The 22,340-nt window shown below is 38.0% G+C and overlaps 1 protein-coding gene across 4 annotated transcripts in view; it reads right to left on the minus strand.

Moving 5' to 3' along the window:
- Positions 1-920: 920 nt before the first annotated feature.
- The window catches only part of LOC111569119 (centrosomal protein of 128 kDa), a 71,180-nt gene continuing 49,760 nt past the window's right edge, over positions 921-22,340 (minus strand). For 2 of the 4 annotated variants that reach the window (XM_035948588.2, XM_023271094.3), the window contains 5 exons: positions 20,026-20,049; positions 14,460-14,537; positions 13,218-13,331; positions 11,730-11,838; positions 8,910-9,605 (listed from right to left, as the gene is read on the minus strand). In XM_035948588.2, coding sequence (XP_035804481.1) covers positions 9,532-9,605; positions 11,730-11,838; positions 13,218-13,331; positions 14,460-14,537; positions 20,026-20,049 — 399 coding nt within the window. In that variant the 3' untranslated portion in view covers positions 8,910-9,531. Of the gene's footprint in view, positions 3,372-4,308; positions 4,468-7,681; positions 8,869-8,909; positions 9,606-11,729; positions 11,839-13,217; positions 13,332-14,459; positions 14,538-20,025; positions 20,050-22,340 lie in introns of those variants that run through there. The other 2 variants (XR_004847400.2, XR_002746180.3) reach the window with 2 other exon arrangements.

Below are 22,340 nucleotides of genomic sequence, written 5' to 3' on the forward strand. Positions count from 1 at the left end.
CTAAAATTAAATGTAACTTCTAATCCTTGGCAAATGTTTCTGTTAACCAGAAAGTTCAAACTAACAGAGAAGTACTGAGAATCTTTTAAAATTTCATTCCTCAGAGTGTCTGAAGGTTTAAACTAACAGAGAACTAGTCAGGAACTTAGAGGATTTCAGTCCTTGGACTGTCTGAAGGTTCAAACTAACAGAGAACTACTCAGGAACTTAGAGGATTTCAGTCCTTGGACTGTCTGAAGGTTCAAACTAACAGAGAACTACTCAGGAACTTAGAAGATTTCAGTCCTCAGACTGTCTGAAGGTTCAATCTAACAGAGATCTACTGTGGGACTTAGAAAATTTCAGCCCTCAGACTGTGTGAAAGCTCAGGTCCTGAGGACTTGGGAGGTCTGGAGGCTTTGGAAAGTCTTGGAACTGAGGGTTCCACCCTCCAGCACAAAGGCTGAAGTCCAACCTCCTGAGAAAAACGGTCGAGTCGAGACTCGAGTTAAAAAAAAAACTCGAAAACGACAAAAAATAGATGATAAATGCGCAAAAAAAAGAAGAATTAGTATCTGAGCGAGTAGCTCAGGGGATAAGAAGAGGACTACCAAGTGGAAGGTCGCAGGTTCAAGACCCGCCACCGGCTTTTTCTTTCTTTGTCTTTGTCAGGATTTTAAAATTTAAGAAGTGTCTGGTCTTGAACCAGCGACCTGCAGCTCCATAGGCAAATCCTTAACTCACTGAGCTACAGATCAGATGAAAAGAAATAAATTCGTCGTCCCTTTGGCATCGTAGTTCCTGAAGTGACCACATGGGCGGAGCCAAGGCGGAGTCTGGGTGGAGTCAGGGCGGAGAGTAGGCGGGGAGGTGGGTGGCGGCCTCCCCCCTCTACTCCCCCACCCCCACCCCCACCACACCTTCCCCCGCCCGACGAGTTCTTCGAGTCTCCACGAGTTCTTCGAGTCTCCACAGGTTTTCCCGAGTTTCTGGAGTTTCCACCAGGTCGGAGGCAGAACAAGTTGTCATGAAGAGGTGTTGAAGTCGGCCAGGATGGACTGACTTTTTACAGCGACTAGAAGGAAGAAGACTAGAAGAGCAGGTCTTTAACCACCATCCATAAAATCCATGGAGTCGCTCCAGAGAAATGAAGGGAGGTCAACTTTTATCAACCTCCATCCAGATGTTCAACTTGATATCTTTACTTTGACATTTTTAGCACCACAAACCTTTAGTATCACACTTTATTATCATTTATTAGGACTTTAATGGAATCCACCAGCAGATTTAGTTTTTGTTGACAAACTTTATTCTTGTCGTCGTGGGACTGCAGTATTTAAAACTGTTCCTTCTATTTGACCTCATGTTTATTAGTTTTAGTGGAGAAAGTTATTTTAATTGTTGATTAATCTCTTAAAAACCAAATAATAAATTGGGTTAGTCAAGAGCTTTAAATTTCTTACTTTGTCATATTTTCAGTATGACAAAAAAATATAAAAATAAAGCGTCTTGAGACAATTTGACCTGTAACTGGCATTATATAAATAAAATAGAATTTAAATTGTATGTATCTTGTGATGTTGGAGTAATTCAGCCATATATGTTGGAAAACACATTTTCTTTGTCCATTAATCTGTTGATTGTTTTCTCCAGTAATTCATTTCTTGTTTTGGTTTATAAAATGTCAAGCCCAAATATACTGAGTTTACTGTCATAAAAACCAAAAAGATTTACATTCATGATGTAGGAATCAGGCAGTTTTTCACTTTTTATCTTAGTTTAGTCAGAAAGACAGTTGATAATGTGTGAATTGTTGCAGCTTGTGAGCCGTAGAAGGTTTTAATCTTTGGGGCCGAGTGTCAAAAAACATTTAGAAACCAACATCAACAAAGCATTCAACAAAGATTTGAACATCATTAAAGGGAAATCCAACTTTTGCATGACAATGTCTAATTAAAGGACATTAATTTCCAATGTAAATGTGTGATATTCATCCTCTGGAGCTTTCTCTTCACATCGTCTTCCACCTGGACTGGTTTGGTCGGGAGCATATGCAACAAACATTTGAAAAACTGCACTTTAACATCAATGAATGACACTGAAGTTTAATCTCTACATAAATGAGACTGAGTCTGGATGTGCTGCTCTGTCATTAACTCCTAAGTTTAGGGAAAGTTCAAACAAAAGAGGACAGTTCAGATAAGACTTGAGAATGAGCTTATTTTGAACAAACATCTCAGACTTTCTGAGCTTCAGCACCTCTAGCAAGATATTTTAACAACAAGCAACTCAAGAGATCCAGAAGTTGGAGAGAGTTAGCTTTAGCTGAGCCAAAGAACATGTGGGACGCTAACCTAGCAAACATTTCAGATTTTTCTCTGTGAATTCTGGAAATAATTTCCTATTTAATGACAGAGCTACACATCTTAACTCAGTCTCATTAAAACAGACTCTAATTCAGTGTCATCCATCCATATTAAAGTGCAGTTACCCAAAATGTTTGTTGCATGAGCTCCAACAAAACCTGTCCAGGTAGAAGGCCACTTTGACAAACAGGAAGTGGAAGATTCCAAGCTGATTTATAGAAGGGGGAACCGGACTGTACTAAGTGTGGTCGAGTATAGAGGGGTGTTTTGTGGGTTTTTAAGGCTGATAATGATTATTAGTGAGACATTTGGAGTAGATATTCATTTGCAGTAAATGAAAGTATTTAAAATCTTGGAGTTAAACTTAGAAGAACACAAACTCTAACAGAAAACTTTGTTGATACGTTTTTGTTTTGTTTACAGATGTTAAGTTATAGGAGTTTTATTCGTGACGTATAACCAATCAAATCACTCCAGAAGACAGAGCGACCACAGGTAGATAAAGGTTCAGAGCCAAAGTAGCACCATTTTTAAATGTATTTATTACCGTAAATCAGTAAAAAATAAAATACTGATAATCAGTAAATCAGTCAGCCCACAATTACTACAATTCGACAATGTATGTCTCTTTGCTTTGACTTGTTATTTGTACAATATACGATGTATATGATGGTGTTTTTTCATACCAAAGGCTATACTATGATGTTTTCTCAGAGACATACAATGCTACTCTGGTTGTTCTGGCCCTGGACCCTGCATTCCTCCTCTGTTGTTTTCTGGATTGTACTCAGCTTCATGACTTCGTCCATCCGGCCTCCGTTGACTCGTCCCGCCTGCCGTCTCTGGAGCTGAAGCTGGATTGGAACAGACCAAAGTACAGTCCAATCACGATGCCAGCTGTCTCTCAAAAGGCTCCTTCATCTGGCAGGTGGCGCCACTTCTTCTGAGGGGAAGCTGAGCTGGTCCAGCAGAACTTTGGAGATGTGTTCCAGTGGTTGGTGGATGTGTGGGGAGATAGAGAGGGACCTTTGAATTGTTCAGAAAGGAAAACAGGAAACCCATTGGTAGTTTTAGTTTAGGGTGCTACTGTGGTGTGTTTTTGGGTTTTAAGAGGTGAACAGGAAGAGTTTTTTTCGTATTGATTATCTTTTACTTTGTTCCTGGTTGGAATGCCCATCAGTGTCAACATGAAGTTCACTTTTAGTTCTGTTGATTTATTTTTATTTTACTAACACCCATTTGTTTTTAACCCCCTCACATGTTGTGTTGTTGTAAACTTACTCTTTCAAATAAATTCTCGTCTAACCCTCTGGAAACCAGCGTTTGGACTGTTTTTGTGTTGCTCCTCACCTACTGACAGCTGTGGACTAAAGGCTATACTGTGACGTTTTTAGAGCCACATGCTATACTATGATGTTTGTTGGGCGACACACTATACTATAGGCTTTTTTAATTGACATATTACTGTGACGTTTTTTTTGTTTTTTTTGTTTTTTTTTTAGCAACATATAAGAATTCGAACAGTTTTAAAACTTACTATACTTTTACTTGTGCAATGAAATTATTATTCTATGGCATTTTTTAGATGACACATTATACTCTGATGTTTTCTTGAATTACATACTATTTTGACAATATACTGCACTATGACATTTTTTGAACCACATATCATACATGACAATTTTAGGCAACATCCTATCATTTTGCGCTTTTTGAACCACACAATAATCTATGTTTTGTTTTTTTTTTCTTGCCAACATGCTGTACTATGAACTACAGGCCATACTATGTTATTCTTGAGTAAAGTATACTATACTTTGACATTTTCTGAACTACATCCTATACTATGGCGTTATACACAGAGTGCTTTGGTTACATGTTGATTTATAATCTAGATTTTTTTTCTGTTTTGTTTTTTGACAGGATTACCACAGACCTGACTGTGAACACCGTTGACACCCACCTGAGGGAGACGCTGCCTAAGATCTCAAGGCTGCTTGGTCGTGGTCTTTCTGGCACGTACTCTTCCAAGATGAGCCGGGAAGTTTAACACTGATGGAATGACACCAGGTCTAAGCCGACAAACTTCCAATTCCTCCTCAACCCATAGTCTCTGGGAAACCTACATGGAGTAAGAAAAGTAGACAGAGAAGTAATTAAGTCTGTACACAACTTATTAAAAAAGAAATCATGCTAATAAATTAAGTACAAAGAACCGAATTCACCAATATACCGGAGACCAGAGCTATTTAATTTGATAAGTATAACCTTGTTTAGTAGCATTTCAATTATTTGAGAGCAGTCCTAAAGAACTGCCTGTAATCCCAATCATAAAATGGGTTTGGAGGAAGAACACAGATGGTAATCTGGATATACATGAGTTAGGCTTTATAACTACTATTGGTAGTATTGGTGGTAGTAATAGTAATGTGACTACTACTAGTAGTAGTGATAGTACACTCTACTGCTGCTGATACTGGCACTGCTACTACAACTTGTAATACTATTACAAATGCCGATACTACTTCTACGACTCTAACAGCTGTTTATACTACTACTGCTGCTTGTACTTTTTGTATTACTACTACTGCTTGTACAACTATACTACAGCTACTATTAATCGTCTGGTATTTGGTTGTCAAGCTGCTAACTCGCCTTAGCGTTTTGCTAGTGGCTAACTAGTTAGCTCTCATAGACTGGAAGCTCTCAACAAGATTTCATCATGAAAAAAGAGCCAAAAACTACTCTTACCTATGAAAAGTCATTCCAAGTTTCCTTGTCTCAATCGTACGACGTAGTGTGCAACTGTATGCAGCACAGTGAGCCGGCATACTTGTTGTTTCCGTTTTCACGCCGTCTACATCAACGGAATACACTGAAACTTTGCCCCCACTAGCTTAGCCTCGCTGTAGCACGCAGCTCAAAGGGGCGTGTCCTATCTACTCATTCATATCTATGACAACAACGATGGCTGCACATAAGGACGCCTGACGTTGATTAGCTGCGTAAATACCATTATATACAATCTATGGTAAATACGTATGTGAATCGCATCATTGGCTGCAGCAGCCAGTCACCGGTCACTCACTGACTCACATTGAAAAATAGCACAGAATGAATTTTTACGTGTTTATTTTATTTACAATTTAGGTTAGATTGTTTTTTTTTGTGCACAGTGCAGATTTTCTGTGCGCGGAGACCGTGTCAGCAGTGCGCAGCTTAGAGGGAACAGTGATCCAGAGCAATGATGCAGTAATCAGCTGTTTCTAACTAATATTAATTCCATGAAGCTGCTGTGGAAACACCTGCCGTCTGCATTCATCCAGAGAGTTTTGTGAGGTAAAAGAAGCATTCTTCTGCTGTACCATCAGAGCATTTCTGTGCTTCCAATAGAGTGCAGCAGCTTCTGTAGTAAAACCTTCAGCCATTTGCTTCATGTCAGATTCAGCAGTCAGAAGATCCCAGATAAAACTTCAAGGTGCGACAAAAATCTGTTGGCTGCCTTGAATGTTTAAATACTAGGGCTGGGACTTTAACGTGTCAATTGCGATTAATTCATTACAGAAAAATTAGTGCATTAAAAAAAATGCATTTAATTGCACTTTTCCCAGTTTCCTAATTTCTGTAGCCGCAATAAAGAATGAATCAGCGCAGAAACGTCGGACTAACATCGCGAAACAACAAGGTGAAAAAGGTTGAATAGAATTCAGATTAAGGCTGTTGTGATGTCAGATTTTAACTGCATGATTTTGTGAGTTTTGTCTCTTTTTTGTTCAAATGAATTAGATTCAAGAATTTTGTTATCATACACACAGCAGAAACAAAGTTCTTGAATCTTGAATGTAATTCATTTGAACAACAGACAGACAAAACTCACAAAATCATGTGGTTAAAATCTGACTTCACAACAGCCTTAACCCTCCTGTTGTCTTCATTTACGGGCACCAAAAAATATTGTTTCCTTGTCTGAAAAAAAATCCAAAAATTCAGCAAAAAAATTCCCCAAATTTCTGAAAATTTGCAAAACCTTCAGGAAGAAAATTCCAATAATTCCTTAAGTTTTATTTAAAAAAAAAAAAAATCCCCAAATTTGGCAAAAAAAAATTCTTGTAAATATTTTCAAAACAATAGTACAAATCTTCAAAAAAAAATCCTAAAAATATCTAAAGTGATTACATATATATCAGTCAAACTTCTAATATTTTATTAAGAACATTCACATAAAATTTTTTTTGTAAATGTTAAGAAACATTTTAAACATTTTTTTCCACCAAAAAATTTTCAAAGATTTCCCAAAAATGTTGAAAATGTGGATATCAGAAGTTTCACTGTGAAAATATTTTTTTTCCACATTTTCAAACTTTAAACTGGGTCAGTTTTGACCCACAGGATGACATGAGGGTTAATCTGAATTCTTTTCAACCTTTCTCACTGTTCAACCTTTGAAAGTCACTAAAAGCTAAAGGTTTAGTAGAAAAATGTGCTCAAAGTGCAAGTCAAGTAGATAGTTACAGGCGCTGGATTACTTAGAATATTCTCAAATGTCTGTTATTAACATGAAGTCAGTATTTCATGTATAAATAATACGGTTATCAGTAGCAGCATATTGCAGCACCCTACTTCCTGACTTCAGAAGGGGGAAAAGGTTCATGAACTCTGCTGTTTTGACAGGGAACGCACTAATTCTTTCGGTTCTGAATATATATTTGGAAATTTTTTAGGAATAAGTAGGGCTGCCTTGAGTCTCACATTACCCTGTATGTTGAATATTTAATTACATTTGCCTATATTTTTACAGGATATGGTGACACCACTGGCAGTGAAGAGACGTGGACGGCAGCAGCCTTTTCAGTTTGGCTAAAACTAACTCTTGTCATCGTCCGACAGCAGCCAGTGCAGGTAATCATAAATACATTTATTGAATGTTTTGTCATGAAGTCACACTCAGTAGTGCTAGCTTACAGGCTACAGGAGTTCCAGCTAGATTTATCCTCGTTTTACTCCCACAGATCCAGTCTTAGAACTTAGAATCACTGTCTGGGCCACCTCAATATTAAGAATGTCTGCAATAACCAGAAGAGGAAAAATTCAAAAGGTTGTATTCAACATTAAAAAAGTAACTTTGTGCAAAAAATTCAATGTAAAATGCATCTTAAAAGAGCATTTCCTATTTCAGTGACAGACGTTTTGCACAAATATTGACCAAACTGTCAAAAATGAACACTATTTAAGGAGGTTATCCCTCATATCGTGATTTCATTGGATTCTTCCTCGTCTGACCCACGGAGAACCTACCCAGGAATTAGTCTGATTCTTAGAGCCTGTGGGCATCTTCATTCCAGATGTGGACCAGATACAGCACCTAACCTTTGTTCTAAACCTATGGCTCAACTTATTATCCACAATACAAGAACACAAAAATACTGAAATGCACATTCAATAACATTCAATTTAAAAAAAAATAATCTTGTTTCTTTGAAGTTAAAATTTGGATCAGGAGCTGCAGGCGCTGTTGACAAGCGATGCTAAACTGTCTGGCCTCTGAAGCAAATTTATACAGATATAAATACTGATATTTCAAGTCTAAACTCCAGTTGTCACTAAAGTATAAATAAAGTGTATTTTTTTTTAAAACCTAGACCTGTTTACCTGTCTGCTAGTTTTAGGGTTTTTTTGCATATTGTTATTTGGCTTCCTCATGAGCTCACATCAGCTCCCTGATTGCTCTCCGTTGCACAACAATCTCAGCAGATTCAGATGATTAGATGAATTAGATCAATAATAGATGAGATGTGTGACACGCCATTAATTTTCAATGTGGCTATATGTCCATGTCTGACATTAAAGAGAAGAATACCTGTGAAGTTTTTCCTTCCATCTGTGATGCAACCTGATTTCATAATCTGTATTCTAAACCCGGCTTATGATGTTGTTAAGAGTCTATACAGATCCACTCAGCTCGGTTCTGTGCTTTAGTTTTGTTGAGCTCGTCTGTCAATTGTTCTACTGACGTTAGCGGCTCACAGCTAATGAAAAACAATTCATTTTTACTCTTCAGTTTATTGTAAAAGATCAAATGAATGGTGGTGAAGAGAAAATGGCTTTTAATTAATTGGGGGTTAAAATACAAATATAAAGCTTTATTTTGCTTATAACACTCAGCTATAATTATTTCGTGTTATTTGATGTATTCGGCTACATTTTTAATTGTCCAATAACATTTTACTGTTTCTTCTTAGTTTCAGGGCTCCTTATCTGCCAGCAGGTTTTGTGACATTGAGGTTGTTTGGAGGCTTTGCGCCATACTTTGGAAAGGTAAGGAGGCCCAGACAAGATTATGTACAACTTTGAAAATGTTTACACAGCAGGTACTGTATTTATGGCTTTTGAAGTAGTAAACTAGGAGAAGACATTTCTCTCTTGTGTGGCTGCAGGTTGTTCCTCTGATGAAGGGCTTTCGCAAAAAGATATACCACTGGGAGTAGCCGGACTCTCTCCACTGCTGCAAAGCAAACACTTCAGTCTGAAATTAAGGGGACATAAAGTACGCTTATGAAGCCAGACTTTCAGCTGCATGTGGATTTATTCGTAGTGCATATGCTTCCTTCACATTTGACAAAAATAGACTTCTATTTGTGCTTGTTTCTTTGTACGAATATATACTGCATTAAACAAAACATAGAGGAAAACTGGTCAATACATTAGGAGACAAAAACAACACATTTGTCACATTTTCATGATAAAGACGACAGTGTGTTAGTAAAAACTGCATATTGTTTAAAAGGCACCATTTTTTGGGTAGAATATAATATATAACTTCGGCACGATAGGAAGAGTTCCGATAATAAACAATATTTAAAATGCTGGAAGAACATCAAGAGATGTAACAGTCAAATGATGTTGTTTAAAGCTTCATAACTGCAGTAAATAAATTCAGTTTAGGTGCTTATAAATAACATGTAAAAACACTTTGCAGTAAATCCTCAGTTACAGTGTGCAGACATAAAACTGCTCTGTTAAAGTTTGCTGTGAAATCTCCAGCTCACCCTCCTGCTCCTGAGCGCCTTCAGTGACTTCCTGGTTGAGGGAGTCGAGGAGGATTAGTGTGGAGTGTGAGGCCTCCTACTACGGTGGAGCACCAGGCAGGTAGAGTCACAGTTTGTAGAGATACAGATAAAGGTTTCCTTTAATCTGTCAGATGTTTGGCCTTATTGCCTTCAGAAGCGTCCAGGTCTGAGCTGGTCAGGCGTTTGTGAGGTGCTGTGGAAGAAGGAAAAGAACAAAAATATGGGAACAAGACTTTTGTTTTTATCATTTGACAACTCATTCTTCCTAACAAGGCGTTCAAAATATGATTCTCTCTACCTGCTAGTGCCAAAGTAGTCATGAATACGTGTGATAATTGCACTGTATATTAACACTGGTGTTAAATAGACATGTTCTGGCCGGCGTAGATCTCCAAGGTAAATGGACACAAAACCAGAGGAAGTACGCTGTGCCAGATATTTGTAAGCAGCTTAGGAAAGTGCTACAAGTGATTTTGGCTGCGAGCCACTGGCAGAGATACAGACTCATTTCCACAGCACTGATGGAAAGTTTCAGCTCTGTGTGCCATATTTAAATGCTGACTGGGAAAGTGGCATTATGAAATTCATAAGTTATTATCGTCACTTTATAAAGATATACTCCTATTATTGAACTCCAGAAATGCTGAGCACAGAGAGTTTGACTAAAATGATTAAGAATAAATCAGAGATGGAAGATGTGCACTGAAAATGTTATTTAAAAACAAAAACAAGTGGAGTGTTTGGCAGGCTAAAGGTCAGCGCAAAGATTTAAAAAGTTGAGACAGTGATGGCAGCTTTTCTCTGTAAATCAGACCTGGCTTTGCAAACACAAGCACCCTGAATATGTTTGTTTTCTTCTGGAAGACAGTCATGTGATGAATCAGGGACTGACGGCAAAAGCCTGATCAGAAAGTGAACATGAGTGTTGGCGACCAGATTACAGTGCCACTTGAGAGTTTTCAATTTAATTAAAACTACAAAAGTCTTCATTTTAGGTAACCTAAAATGCAGGATTAGTGTCTACGTTCTGTGTGAAATTGACCTTCCTCATAGCCTGACATGAGTCTCTCTAGAAGTAGAAGCACATGTTCAGACAGCTAACACTCCAGCTGTGTTTGAGCTTGATAGTAACGTGCTCTGTTTATTTGTTTGTGTAAAGATGATGCCACTGTGAAACAGATTGTAATCTTATCTTGCTTACTCATAATGTAAAAGCAATAGCTGCTATTCTGGCTGCATGGCCATATGCTTTATTGCTCCGACAATCCGTGTTAGACTCAAACATCTTTTCTGCATTCCAGTGATTTCATTAAAAGCAACTGTTCAACATTTATTAGCTCCAGCGTGATCTGCTGTCCCTCACCACTGTTTAGAGTATAAAGAGAAACTTAAAACCCAAAAGTTACAAGAGGTTTAGGTGTCAGTGAAGAGCAGAACTTACAGCAGTGCACAAATATAAATGCTTATTTATAGATTCAAAGAAGAGTGGAACTCAAGCTTAAACATGGAAGTTTTTCCTTAGAAATGAAATCATTAGTGAGGATGTAGCCTCAAAAAATAGTACAGAAAAGGTGAGTAAGGCTCAACTTTACACAGATGTTTTAACATCTGTCCAGTTGCCAGATGAAACCGACTACAGGAGGTCGTCAGTCTACGACACCTTTGACTTATGTTGTTACATTGAAACTGGTTCAGTGGAACTAGTTGGTGAGTGGATGAATACTGTATGTACAGTCGTCATGCGGTGCTATAAGACGGCTTTGTTTACATTTGCTGCCGCATTGGATTATGCTACATTCGCTAACTTCATCATGGCTCCCAAGCACAAGTCAGACTTACAGTTTACATTTTCTCCGGTATTTTCCTACTGAGTTGTGTTTCAGTGTGAGCTAATGGCTGTTTGTTGTTACTGTAGTTGTACAAATATGTAAACGGATCGAGATCCTGATCTACGTAACGCCTCTGTTCCGTTTTTACCAGAGTTCTGACTTACATCACACCGTAGGAATGGAACTGTGACGGAAGTCGAGGACCTCCTGTACTCTGAATTGTTGTGTGTGAATCACTGCAAGGAGCACATTTTTAGTTGCATGTTCTCTTTCTGCCCTTGTTTGTTATCCGTCTCTCTTCACTGAAAAAAAAGGCTAAATCCTAATAAAAGAAATGTGAATTCAAAGTCACAACAGTACCTTGCCTTATTCCAGCCATCACTGTGCACATTTGTGACGCGATACAACACGTTTAAAAAGACGAGATGCAGAAAACACGACTACCATGAAGCCATCCAGCAGACTGGCTGTCAGAGCTGCGTACTCACATAGTGTGTCAGATCTCAGCGAGCTGCTCAGGAAAGTGTTGGAGTCTTTGATGGAGGAAGAAAGTGCAGCGAGTCTGAGGCTCCTGGAAGTGGCGTCCAACTTCTCATCCTGTAAGACAGGAGGACAAACTTACTGGAATAGTGTACCCACCAGAAAAAGGGCTGCATGTGTGGAAAAGAGAAGTAAAATGTAATTGTTAGGAGACTTTCAGCAGTGAAGAAGGCATTGACTGTTGGCGGTCAACACAGATTTACCTCATCAGGTCCATCCTTACATTACGTAACTCAATCATAATGTTCAGCTTTAATTAAAAGATTTAGAAAGATGTTGATTCAGCTGAAGGCTCCAGTTTGGAGCTATATTCTGACAAACAAAGCAATGATTTAACAAACGTAATGAATAAAAAGTCAAAGATTTAACACGTTTATGCACAAAACTTAACATTAGTGCAGTAGTTGGTGAGATTTTATATTTGTGATTCAGCAACAAAGCAACTGAGATCAAAGTCACTGCTTAATTTAACAATGAAAACTTTCCATTCTTCAGTGCTTCCCTAAGCATGAGAATGTAGAATAATCCGTATGTAAAGATTACATAAAGTCTGATTAGAGCACCTTAAAAGGGACAGTTGTGGGACAAACTGTCCCAGCGTGAACAAATATCTCTACTTATTTTTTGATTCTGTTGCAAGGCGTGTCGACTTTCTGCCGTTTCTTGAAGCATGACACAGATTAGAGATTTTCTTTGAGGTTATAGATTATTAACGTTACAGATGTCTCATTATGACAGTGCAGGGAGTGTCCTGCTGAAGTTAGACTTCAGAAGCTGCTCTTTCAGGCACAGAACCACTGATGCTGTTTGTTGTTGTTGTTGCTGATAGAGACACATCCATCCTGTTTCCTTAAACAAACGCTGAGTGAGCCGCAGCTACTACACTAATGCAGTCGCCACTTATCACACAACACAGGAGTCATTTGGCAAACCAACAGGGTAATCTGGCAGATTACAGCCTTTTAAAAAGTGACTGTATGGCTGTTTAGGGGACGGTTGCAAAGTGCTGATGGCAATCAGCTGTCAACAATGATGTCTTGATGGCTCCCTCGACTGCTTTATAGCAGAGGAGATGACAGCAGCAATTAACAGCCCCTGGTTTTGTAGGAGTGTACATTTGTGCCATTGCTCATGCTTGTCCCTCTCTGTCCATCCGTGATGCATTAGTTCTGTGTGAAATTATTCATTTATTCATGCAAGTTACAAATTAGGTGCGGTGCACACATTGGCATCCGTGTGGGTGAGCTCGACTCATAAATGGCTCTCAAAGTCAGGCTATCCTTATCCAAACAGCTGCTATTTGAACAAAGCGGTGCAATTAGTGACTGAAATAGAAAAAGTGTGGGCTGTTGTTTGGAACTACGGGCTCTTGTAAGGCATTATAAAGCTCATTTTTCTAGTTTACAGAATTCTAACGGTGTGTACGTCTATCATACCCTGTACTCTTGGATTCTGCGTTTGGACTCGTCCAGCTGGTGCTGCAGGTCCCAGACGATCTCTTTGTATTTAGTGTAGCGCTGTTCTACCAACTCCCTCTGCTGCTGCGACTCCTGAAAAATACAAAATGGAGGCTGTGTCATCATAGCTGAGCAGAAATTAGATCAACCATCTTTAAAGAAGTGGAGAGGATTAAAGCCTGAGCATCTGAACCAGGGTGTCAAACCCATTTTAGTTCAGGGGCCAAGTGTTCCGGACCAGTAAAATCACAGCATAATAACCTATCACTAACCACAAATCCTAATTTTCCCCTTTGTTTTTCTGCAAAACAGTACATTCTGAAAATGTTCACATTTAAGGAATTATCTTTTTACAAAACACTATGAACAATCTGAAATTTCTGAAGAAAAATATGTTCAATTTCAACAACATTCAGCCTCTGTTTATCATTTACACATTACAACTTATAGATCACAGAGTGTCTACAAAAGAGCACAACATTTAGTCACAAATATCTGGAACTGAACAATAGAGAATTTTACTTTAAAAAGGACAAAAACAACAAAAACAAAGACAATATTACAAAAATGAGACACGAATGACAAAAGTGAGAAACAAAATGACAAAAATTGAGACAAGGTTTGTGTTGGAGATTATGTCACTCCAAAATGTGACACCCAGATTTTCATTTTAAATGCAAATCTGTATCGGTTCCAAATAGGGATGTCTGATAATATCGGCCCACCAATATTATGGCCCGATATTGGCATAAAAATGTAATATTGGTCAATAGCGTTATCGGGTTTTTTGCCTAGCATGAAAACCAATAAAATAATGCCTGGATTTTGCCAGCATGTTTACATTTGGAAAGCCTTGTTGCATTGGAGAATGCATCCAATGGGGCATCACAATAAAATTAGGCATGATGTGTTAATTCCACAACAGGACGTATGTGATGTTGCCTAAAATTAGTTAAATAGCCCACATATATCGGTCTCGGTTGATATCGGAATCGGAAATTGAAAGTTGGACAATATCGGCATACCGGTTATTGGCAAAAAAGCCAACATCAGACATCCCTAGTTCCAAATATCTGTTATCGATTTCTGTGATTACTAAGAATAAGCCCTGAAAAAAACACATCAGTAGGCCTCTTGTCTCTATATGTTATTACTAGAAAGTCCCCAAAAAAAGCAAAACAAAAAAACAAACAAAAAAATCCAGACTTTATGTGAACGCACCTCCAGATCTTTGAAGTTCTCCATCAAACATGGTTTCTCTGGAATCGACTCCAAGTGGTCCAGAGCTACTCTTGTGTTCTGGAAACCACACACAACCACACAAAATGAGCTTAAAGGGATTTAAGGGGAAGGGCTTTGCATCCACAAAAGAAGAAACTTAATTAGATCTGGAGCTCCTAATTACAAGATAATACCACAGACAAATGTGGCAGGAACTGGAAGCTTTAGAAGTCATCTGAATAGAAGATTATTCTGTGGAAGTTATGAGTAATTCCATGCTAGTTGCCAGTATACCCGATGGTACGAAGCAAAAAGTTACCTCCAAAATCATTAATTTCCACATTAGGGACAAGCTGAGACACTACAATTAATCATGAGCAAATATTGGGGCTACATCCCAATTCCATTAATTGTCTCCCCCCTCCTTCCCTCACTTTTCCTCGTTCATCAGCATTTCTCACTCCAACCAGGAAAAAGATCAAAGAGAAGCGAGGACGGAATAATCAATGAAACAACAGTGAAATGAGACGTCATTCACAGTCAAGGTTCATCTGAAACCATGATTCCTGATGAAGGCTGCACAGCTGGATCAGACGTCCGTGGGCTTCACTGACGCCTTCGTGTTTGCACAGTTAATGGGATGTACTGCCCAAACAACAAGGGCCCATGGCTGATACTGTTAGCAGCCCTGTTATGTATTATTTATGTCCTTCCTCATGACAAAGCACAACATGAAGTATTAGTCTCTGCATACTAAACACGTTATGTCCCCTAACACAATCTGAATGAGAAGCATTCTCACATAAACCTGGGTTTAGGCAGAGTACACATCAGTCTGTATGGCTGGATTTGGCCATTTGCTGCACATACTCCAGCTGCTTGGACTAATTCTACTCATTGCATGTAATTCTGTCCCTTCCTTGTAGCTTCACCAGATGTAGCGTATTTAACTATTTATTGACACGGTGCAGAACTGATTAGAATATACTGAGGGTGTGGATTATGTTGCAGGGAGGTTTATATGCACGTTTATGTAAACAAGATGTTCAGGCTGTGACTTTCAAAGGTTGAACTACAAAAATAAAAATCCCAGCTATGGTCTAAAGCAGGGGTATTCAGCTAGAATTCAAAGAGGTCCAGTCAGAGAAAATGTATTAAAGCAAAGGTCCAGAACATCATAAAGTCTAATCTGAATTAGTGTGATATATGTTGATGTAACCTAGTAGCTGTATTAGCATCTGCATGTAATCAATAACTCACTGTCAAATAAATTCAGTACGGTTCAAAAACATTTTAACATTTATTAATAAAAAAAACTTTTGATATAACTGAACATCTTGTGCAGAACTTGAAAAACTAATGACTGAACAACCTGAACCAACTTATATACATCTTTAACAATACCTAAATCTCAAAAAATGTAAATGTTTTTCCTGTCTTATTTCACTAACCTTATATCTCTGCTGCTTAATGGGAGAACTGAGCTGCAGCTGTCAGTATTTTGAATCGTGGTCTGAATGGTGTCAGGGTTGTTCTCAAACACATTTGGAGCTCATTGGTGAGTCTCAAACAATATTTAGTTTTGATTATGTTCCTAGTTGACATTAAATGTCTCACAGCTGTATGTTGAGCCAAACATGATCAGCATGTTCAGGGCTATTTCCCTCTCGGTGTCGCTTTATTTGTTTGTCTTTCTTATCTGTCCTTCTCTCCTGTCCCTCACCTCTCAACTGTTTTCTGAACCCAGAGCTGTGATGTTTAATGCCTGCAATGCAGAGACTTCATTGGCTGAGTAGCGTCATGTGGGATGGCTGAACTTGTACCTCATTGGTCCGTGTGTTTCCTGAGCTGATAAACCAATGCCGTAATCACTGGGAAAGCTGCACCGGTAAATAGAAGCGACCCATCAAATTTAAAATCCCGTTATAATTTACTGATTACAGGTCCAAGTCTGTAGAAGACGCCATCTGAGTCTGGCATTTGGTGACCCCTGGTCTAATGTCACTTTAGGTTTTGCAAATACAGTCATGGGCAAGAAGGCAACTGTTGTCAAACTACCTCTGCAACGTCTTCTTAGCAACCTTTGCACAGGTGCAGTAATACTAGCAAGTAAAGAAACTATTAAAGAAACCTGCCAGCAACATAAAGTGTGCAACAGCCTCAAAGAGGTTTAAGCACAAAACTTGTTGCTCCACCAGAAAGTGTTTTATAGTGTCTCCATCATATCTGCCATTTATCGTGCTTTAGAAATATGTATTTGACTATATTTGTGAGCTTGAGGCATGAGCATGACGTCAACCAAATGGCCACGTTGGCGGTTTTAATATTCCCCCATAACTCCACATATGAGGATGCTGCTGCCTAAACTACCCGTCTCTAGATTTCTCCTGAGTGAATACACTTGAGCTGTAGAAAGCATTGCTTCTACAAAATGAGTTATGTGATTATTTATTTCTATTTACCTGATGTCATGTTAAAAAGGCTGAGTTCTGCACAAACTGTGCAGGGATTTTTCCATTACCCAAAAGCATCTTGTTTTTCCACACGTTTTGGCGTCAAGAAAGTGGCGTCTTAGTTTGTGTGAAAGCAGATTCAGCATCATATATCACTTAAAGTCCCTCACAGGTTGTTGATTTAACCCCTAAAAATCTACCTCTATGCTTCAAAGTGACATATTTAGAACCCTTTTTCCATCAAAATGTCTTAGATGTCCCAGAGTCTAGCTGTTCACTAAAAAACTACGGCACCAATATTTACTTTCTAGGGTGGATGGTCTTATCTTGGAGCTGCAGAGTTCCAGCCAAAAACATTTAGAGACAGTGAGTTCCATTTCTCTGTCTTCTAATATGTATTTAACAGGTTGTTTTAAGTCGGAGGCTCCAGAAAACTTTACTTTTACTTCAGCCTGCATAAATCTTTATGCTGATTAAATGCATTAAGTGGTATTTATATGAAGATCCCCTAGAATGTTCAGATCTATAAAGTCCCTGCCTCTACCTCCACCCAGTCCCTCCCACATGCTGCAGCTCGAGCACACCAACAACCTGAAACACTATAAAGTCACTCCACAGAAGAGAATGTTGTCATGATAGAGTAATGCTGTCATACATATTCAAACTTGACACTAATTGTGAAACCCCAGAAGTCTGAATCTGTTTTAAGACTGTTTTTGAAACTAAACATTGCAGCTTCGTGTACATATACACGCATTCACAAGGTTTAAAACTGGATTTCACTACCGGGCATCTTTAAGAAGAGATGTTTTTTGTGTAATCCAATGACTTGTCTCTTTTTCCTTATTAGGCATTTCAGTTTTGCCCAGAGTTATGTTTCCTGCTGTGCTCTTTGTCTTAATTAAATCATAAATCCACTAATATCTGATGATAAAGTCATTTAAAACAATGTATTATTTTAAGGCACTAAAAAGACGTGGTTCCACCAAATCTGCCAGTGTTGCTACCATCAGATAAAGAAGTGTTCCTTTAGTGAAGCTTTAGTCTGGAGCTAGTCTGGGTCAGTATTTGATATTTAGAAGACAGGTTTGTTGTTTTTTTTTCCACATTTTTGCCTTTACTGATAGCAAGCATTAAGAAATGAAGGAAAAGGTCTGACAGATTAACAGAGGAATCAACACGAGAATGTGGTGGTTATTGGTCTTTACCTAAAGCAGGGGTGTCAAACATGCGGCCCGCGGGCCAAAACCAGCCCTCCAGAGGGTCCAATCTGGCCCGCAGGACGACTTTGTTAAGTGTGAAAATTCCAGAGAAGACATTAACTGCAAATTGTAAATTTGTTTTCTTACTCGTTTTTGTTGTTTTGGGTTTCCTTTATGTGTCGTTTGTGTTTTTTGTCTAATTTTTGTCATTTTGTGTTTTGCTTTATTCATTATTTTGTATGTCTTTTTTGTCGTTTGTGTTTTTTTGTCTCGCTTGTGTTGTTTGTCTATTTTTTGCCATTTTGTTTCTTGCTTTTGTAAATTTTTGTCTCAGTTTTATCATTTGTCCATTTTTTTGTCGCTTTGTAAGTTTTTTCTCTATTTTTTTGTTTTGTTTCGTGTCTTTTGTCAGATTTTCTGTCATTTTGTTTCTCACTTTTGTGTTTCATTTTTGTAAAATTTCGTCTTGTTTTCATTGTTTTTTTTTCTTTAGTCTGACTGTTGTTGTGATCATAAAGTAAGATACTACATCATTCAGTTCCAGATATCTGTGACTAAATGTTGTGTTCCTTTATAGATAAAGTGTGACCTGGAAGTTGTAATGTGTAAATGATAAACTGAAGCATAATGTTGTTGAAGTTGAATAAATTTTTGTAACAAATTTCAGTTTGTTCATGATATTTTGTAAAATGATAATTCCTTAAATGTGAACATTTTCACAACATACTTCTTTTTGCATGAAAACAAAGAAATATTTGGAGTTTGTAGGTTATTATACTATGATTTTACTGGTCCGGCCCACTTGTGATCAAATTGGGCTAAACGTGGAACCGGAACTAAGATGAGTTTGACACCCCTCACCTAAAGGTTATCGCGACCTGATAGATACATTTTTTGTGGTATTCTTTTAATGTACAACTCCCCTAACAACATCTCTGTGCAATACTGGTGCCTCTTCTCTGCATTCAATCATCCAGACCTCTTAAACTGTTATTACTGAGAATCTATCTATTCAGACGCTTTTTATGGATCGTGTTGTATTTTAACAAAAGATGGTTTGCAAGCATACATGGCTACAGACGTGTTGTCACACTGCCTGGTCAATTCAGAGCGTAATTTTGGACTTGTGTAACGACACATTCAGCACAAGCTTTAATTAAGTAACCACTTTAGCCGCACTCAGTTCTATTCATTCCTCCACTGTACGTTTCAATGGCCTTCCTGCTTCCATTCAGATGGAGCATTTAAGCATCAAAGGAAGTGGCTGTTAGAAGGCTTCACGCTGATTGCGACGCTGAATGGCATCCTGACATACAAGTAAGATTCACTGGATGATCTCCACCAGCCGGGCTGAGTGGAAGACGGGTCGATGCCGCTGTGTGGCTGCAGTAAGCAGAAATATGTGAGTTGATAGTGATCAAAGGCAGCTAATTAAAGGTAGACAAGCATGTCACATAATTGTGATGATGGACAGCTTGCCTCAGACAGCTTCACTTAGTTATTTCTTTCTTTTCAGAGAGTAAAAAGCGATCGGGTCAATGTAACTGTTCAGCGACGTTCGCTAATTTCTGGCTGACATCTAATAGCTGATTAAGGATGTTAGCAGTAGATGTTGGGATGGTGAGGTCAATACCAAATTGTTAGTACAGCTCGCTTCTTAACCCCATCAGCAAGACTTATGATGATTAACAGAGCTGTGAGCCTTGAGTAAAGCAATCATTTCTAACCCTGTGTTAACCTCTATGGGCTGCTAAACAAACAGCCTCAGGTGAACCTGCCTACCCAGCTAAATCAAATCACACTGAAAGTCAACATGACTTCTAATTTAACAACTCCAGGCGACTCAAGAACTCTTCAGTTTTATAAACTTCAATATCCACATAGAATGTCTTTAAAAAGATGGAAACTCACCATCTCCAGATCCAATACACGATCCTGTAAAGACACACAAACTCAGTGATGTTGCCTTTCAAACACAGAAAAGTCAAAGTAAGGTTTAACCTGAAGAGCCCAGGGCTATTTCCACTGTAATTTTACTTTTAAACTATTATCTTGTTATGAGGGCTAGTCATAAATGCTGCATTCTGTCTTTTTTTGAACAGTTCAGACTATGCAAATCTTCCATCATTTATTCTGATCATACTTCCACAGTTAAGTTACAGTTACAAAGGTGGAGAATATATGCCCAAAATCCTCACTTTTCCCCCAAACACAAGGCCACCATTGACCACATCTCTGCCTTGACCTGCTTTCGACAACAATAAAAAGTAAAATCCATTGCTTTGTGTTTGTTTTTCCTACAAAGTGGAATGTAATGTCATCTCTGTGTTATAGACAATGTAGACATTTGATGTAATTTCAAAACTACTTTTTGGTGCACTTAGAAACAGCTAGGATCATTAGAAATGGTAGGGATGTCAGGAGTTTTCAGTGTGTAAAAATGGGTGAAAAAATGAGTAAAGATATGACTATAATCTGTCTTCATAATGTTACAGAGCTGTAACTAGGATTAAAGTTAATGTAAATTTAAAATTGTTTTTCTTTTGCTTGTGACAGACAGACAGACAGACAGACAATTTATTAATCCCAAGGGAAATTCAACAAATTAAAAATATTTCCCTTTTGCTTGTTATACGGATGAGCTAGAATCATTGGAAAAGTAAAGTTGTGTCATATGTCTGAATGATTCAGGAAAAATATCTTTGTTTTTTTTAACAATATTGTGAATTGATTTACATTATTTTTTTACAGTCAAACATCGGCTCAATATTTAGTTTGATCGATTTAAAATATGGAGGAGCATTACCAAATGAGATGCTGTCAAAAGTGTGACAGTTACACCAGGGGAAGGCATGAATTTAGAAAATCATTCAGGTCAGACTTCCTGCAAAAACTGTAGCTATTAAATAACCAGACTAAGCTCATGTCAGTCAAACTACAGCGTTATGCATGAACCATGTATTTTACGTTGACCGGTGGTCATAAACAACCCCTGAAAGTTTCATTCTGCTCAAATCAATTAAAACTGAATTACAGCATTAGCCTCTTTAATTATTAACCAGACCTCGTGAATCCTAAATTCTAGCCTCTGCGATTTGCTAATTGCAATGTTTCAAACTGCAATCTCCATTTGAAGTCGATTAATTGTGCAGCCTTATTGTGCACATTTGATATACACTTCACCCCTCTGCAATAAATTATTTGAGGGCACTTCAGCAGAGAAGAATGGAAGTGAATTTGGATGCAAAGTGCATCTGTTGGGCTAAAAGGGTAAACTAATATGCGAGACAAAAAATGCTTTCATTCTTACGAGACGGTGGCTGCATTCCAAGTCACACATTTTCTCTCTTTACATTAATTATGTGCTGCAGCTGTCCTCACAAAATACACACTGTTTCTTGCAGTAATCTATATTAGGCCATATCATTAACCAAAATAAAATGTTTACATTACACAAATAGTAAACAGAAATAAATGTGCATCAACATTGTAACCCTGTAAGACCCAAATATAGAAAAAAATAAGTAAAAATACATATATATATATATATAATTTAAATTACACACACACACATATATATATTTATCTTTTAAGTTTTTCTTTTTAAAACAAAAAATACACTATATATATAGTAAATAATAAAAAACTAAAACTGATGTATTTTTGCAACAGTGGGTTTTATTACAGCGTTAATTAATCTTTATGCAATAAAACCATAAAGTATTCTTCAATACCTACATTCAACAATAATAACTTGATATTGTGAATGGTTTTATTTGTATGTGACAGGGATCACACGCTACTTCCTTTTGCTTTAAGTACATACTACAGCTGTTTGTTGTTTCAGTGTCATATTATTGCACCTTAAGCTTTCACTGTTATGGCTGGTTGTGCAAAATGATTTGTCATCAGCAACTCCAGTTTGTTTATACTCAGGCTAGACGCCGTGATGTATGTGATGTAAGTGCACAGAGGACTGTGGATGAGGATGGGCAGAAAAGTGCGCTGGCTAACTAACTGAAAATGTATTGGAACGTAATAAATCTGGCGGACTATAGAGTATTATGATAGCATTGGTTTTGGAAAGCACCCAGTGAGTCCAGGTAACTTCTCAAAATGGTGGATGAGCAGACAGAAACCCGGTATGTTCATGTGAGGGAGGGGAAAGAAAAACAGAGGAGAAGAATAGAGTGTTCCAACAAATGGGTAACAAGGGAAGGAGAAAC

This window comes from Amphiprion ocellaris, chromosome 12 (assembly GCF_022539595.1).
Source record: "Amphiprion ocellaris isolate individual 3 ecotype Okinawa chromosome 12, ASM2253959v1, whole genome shotgun sequence".
Classification (NCBI taxonomy): Eukaryota; Metazoa; Chordata; class Actinopteri; family Pomacentridae; genus Amphiprion; species Amphiprion ocellaris.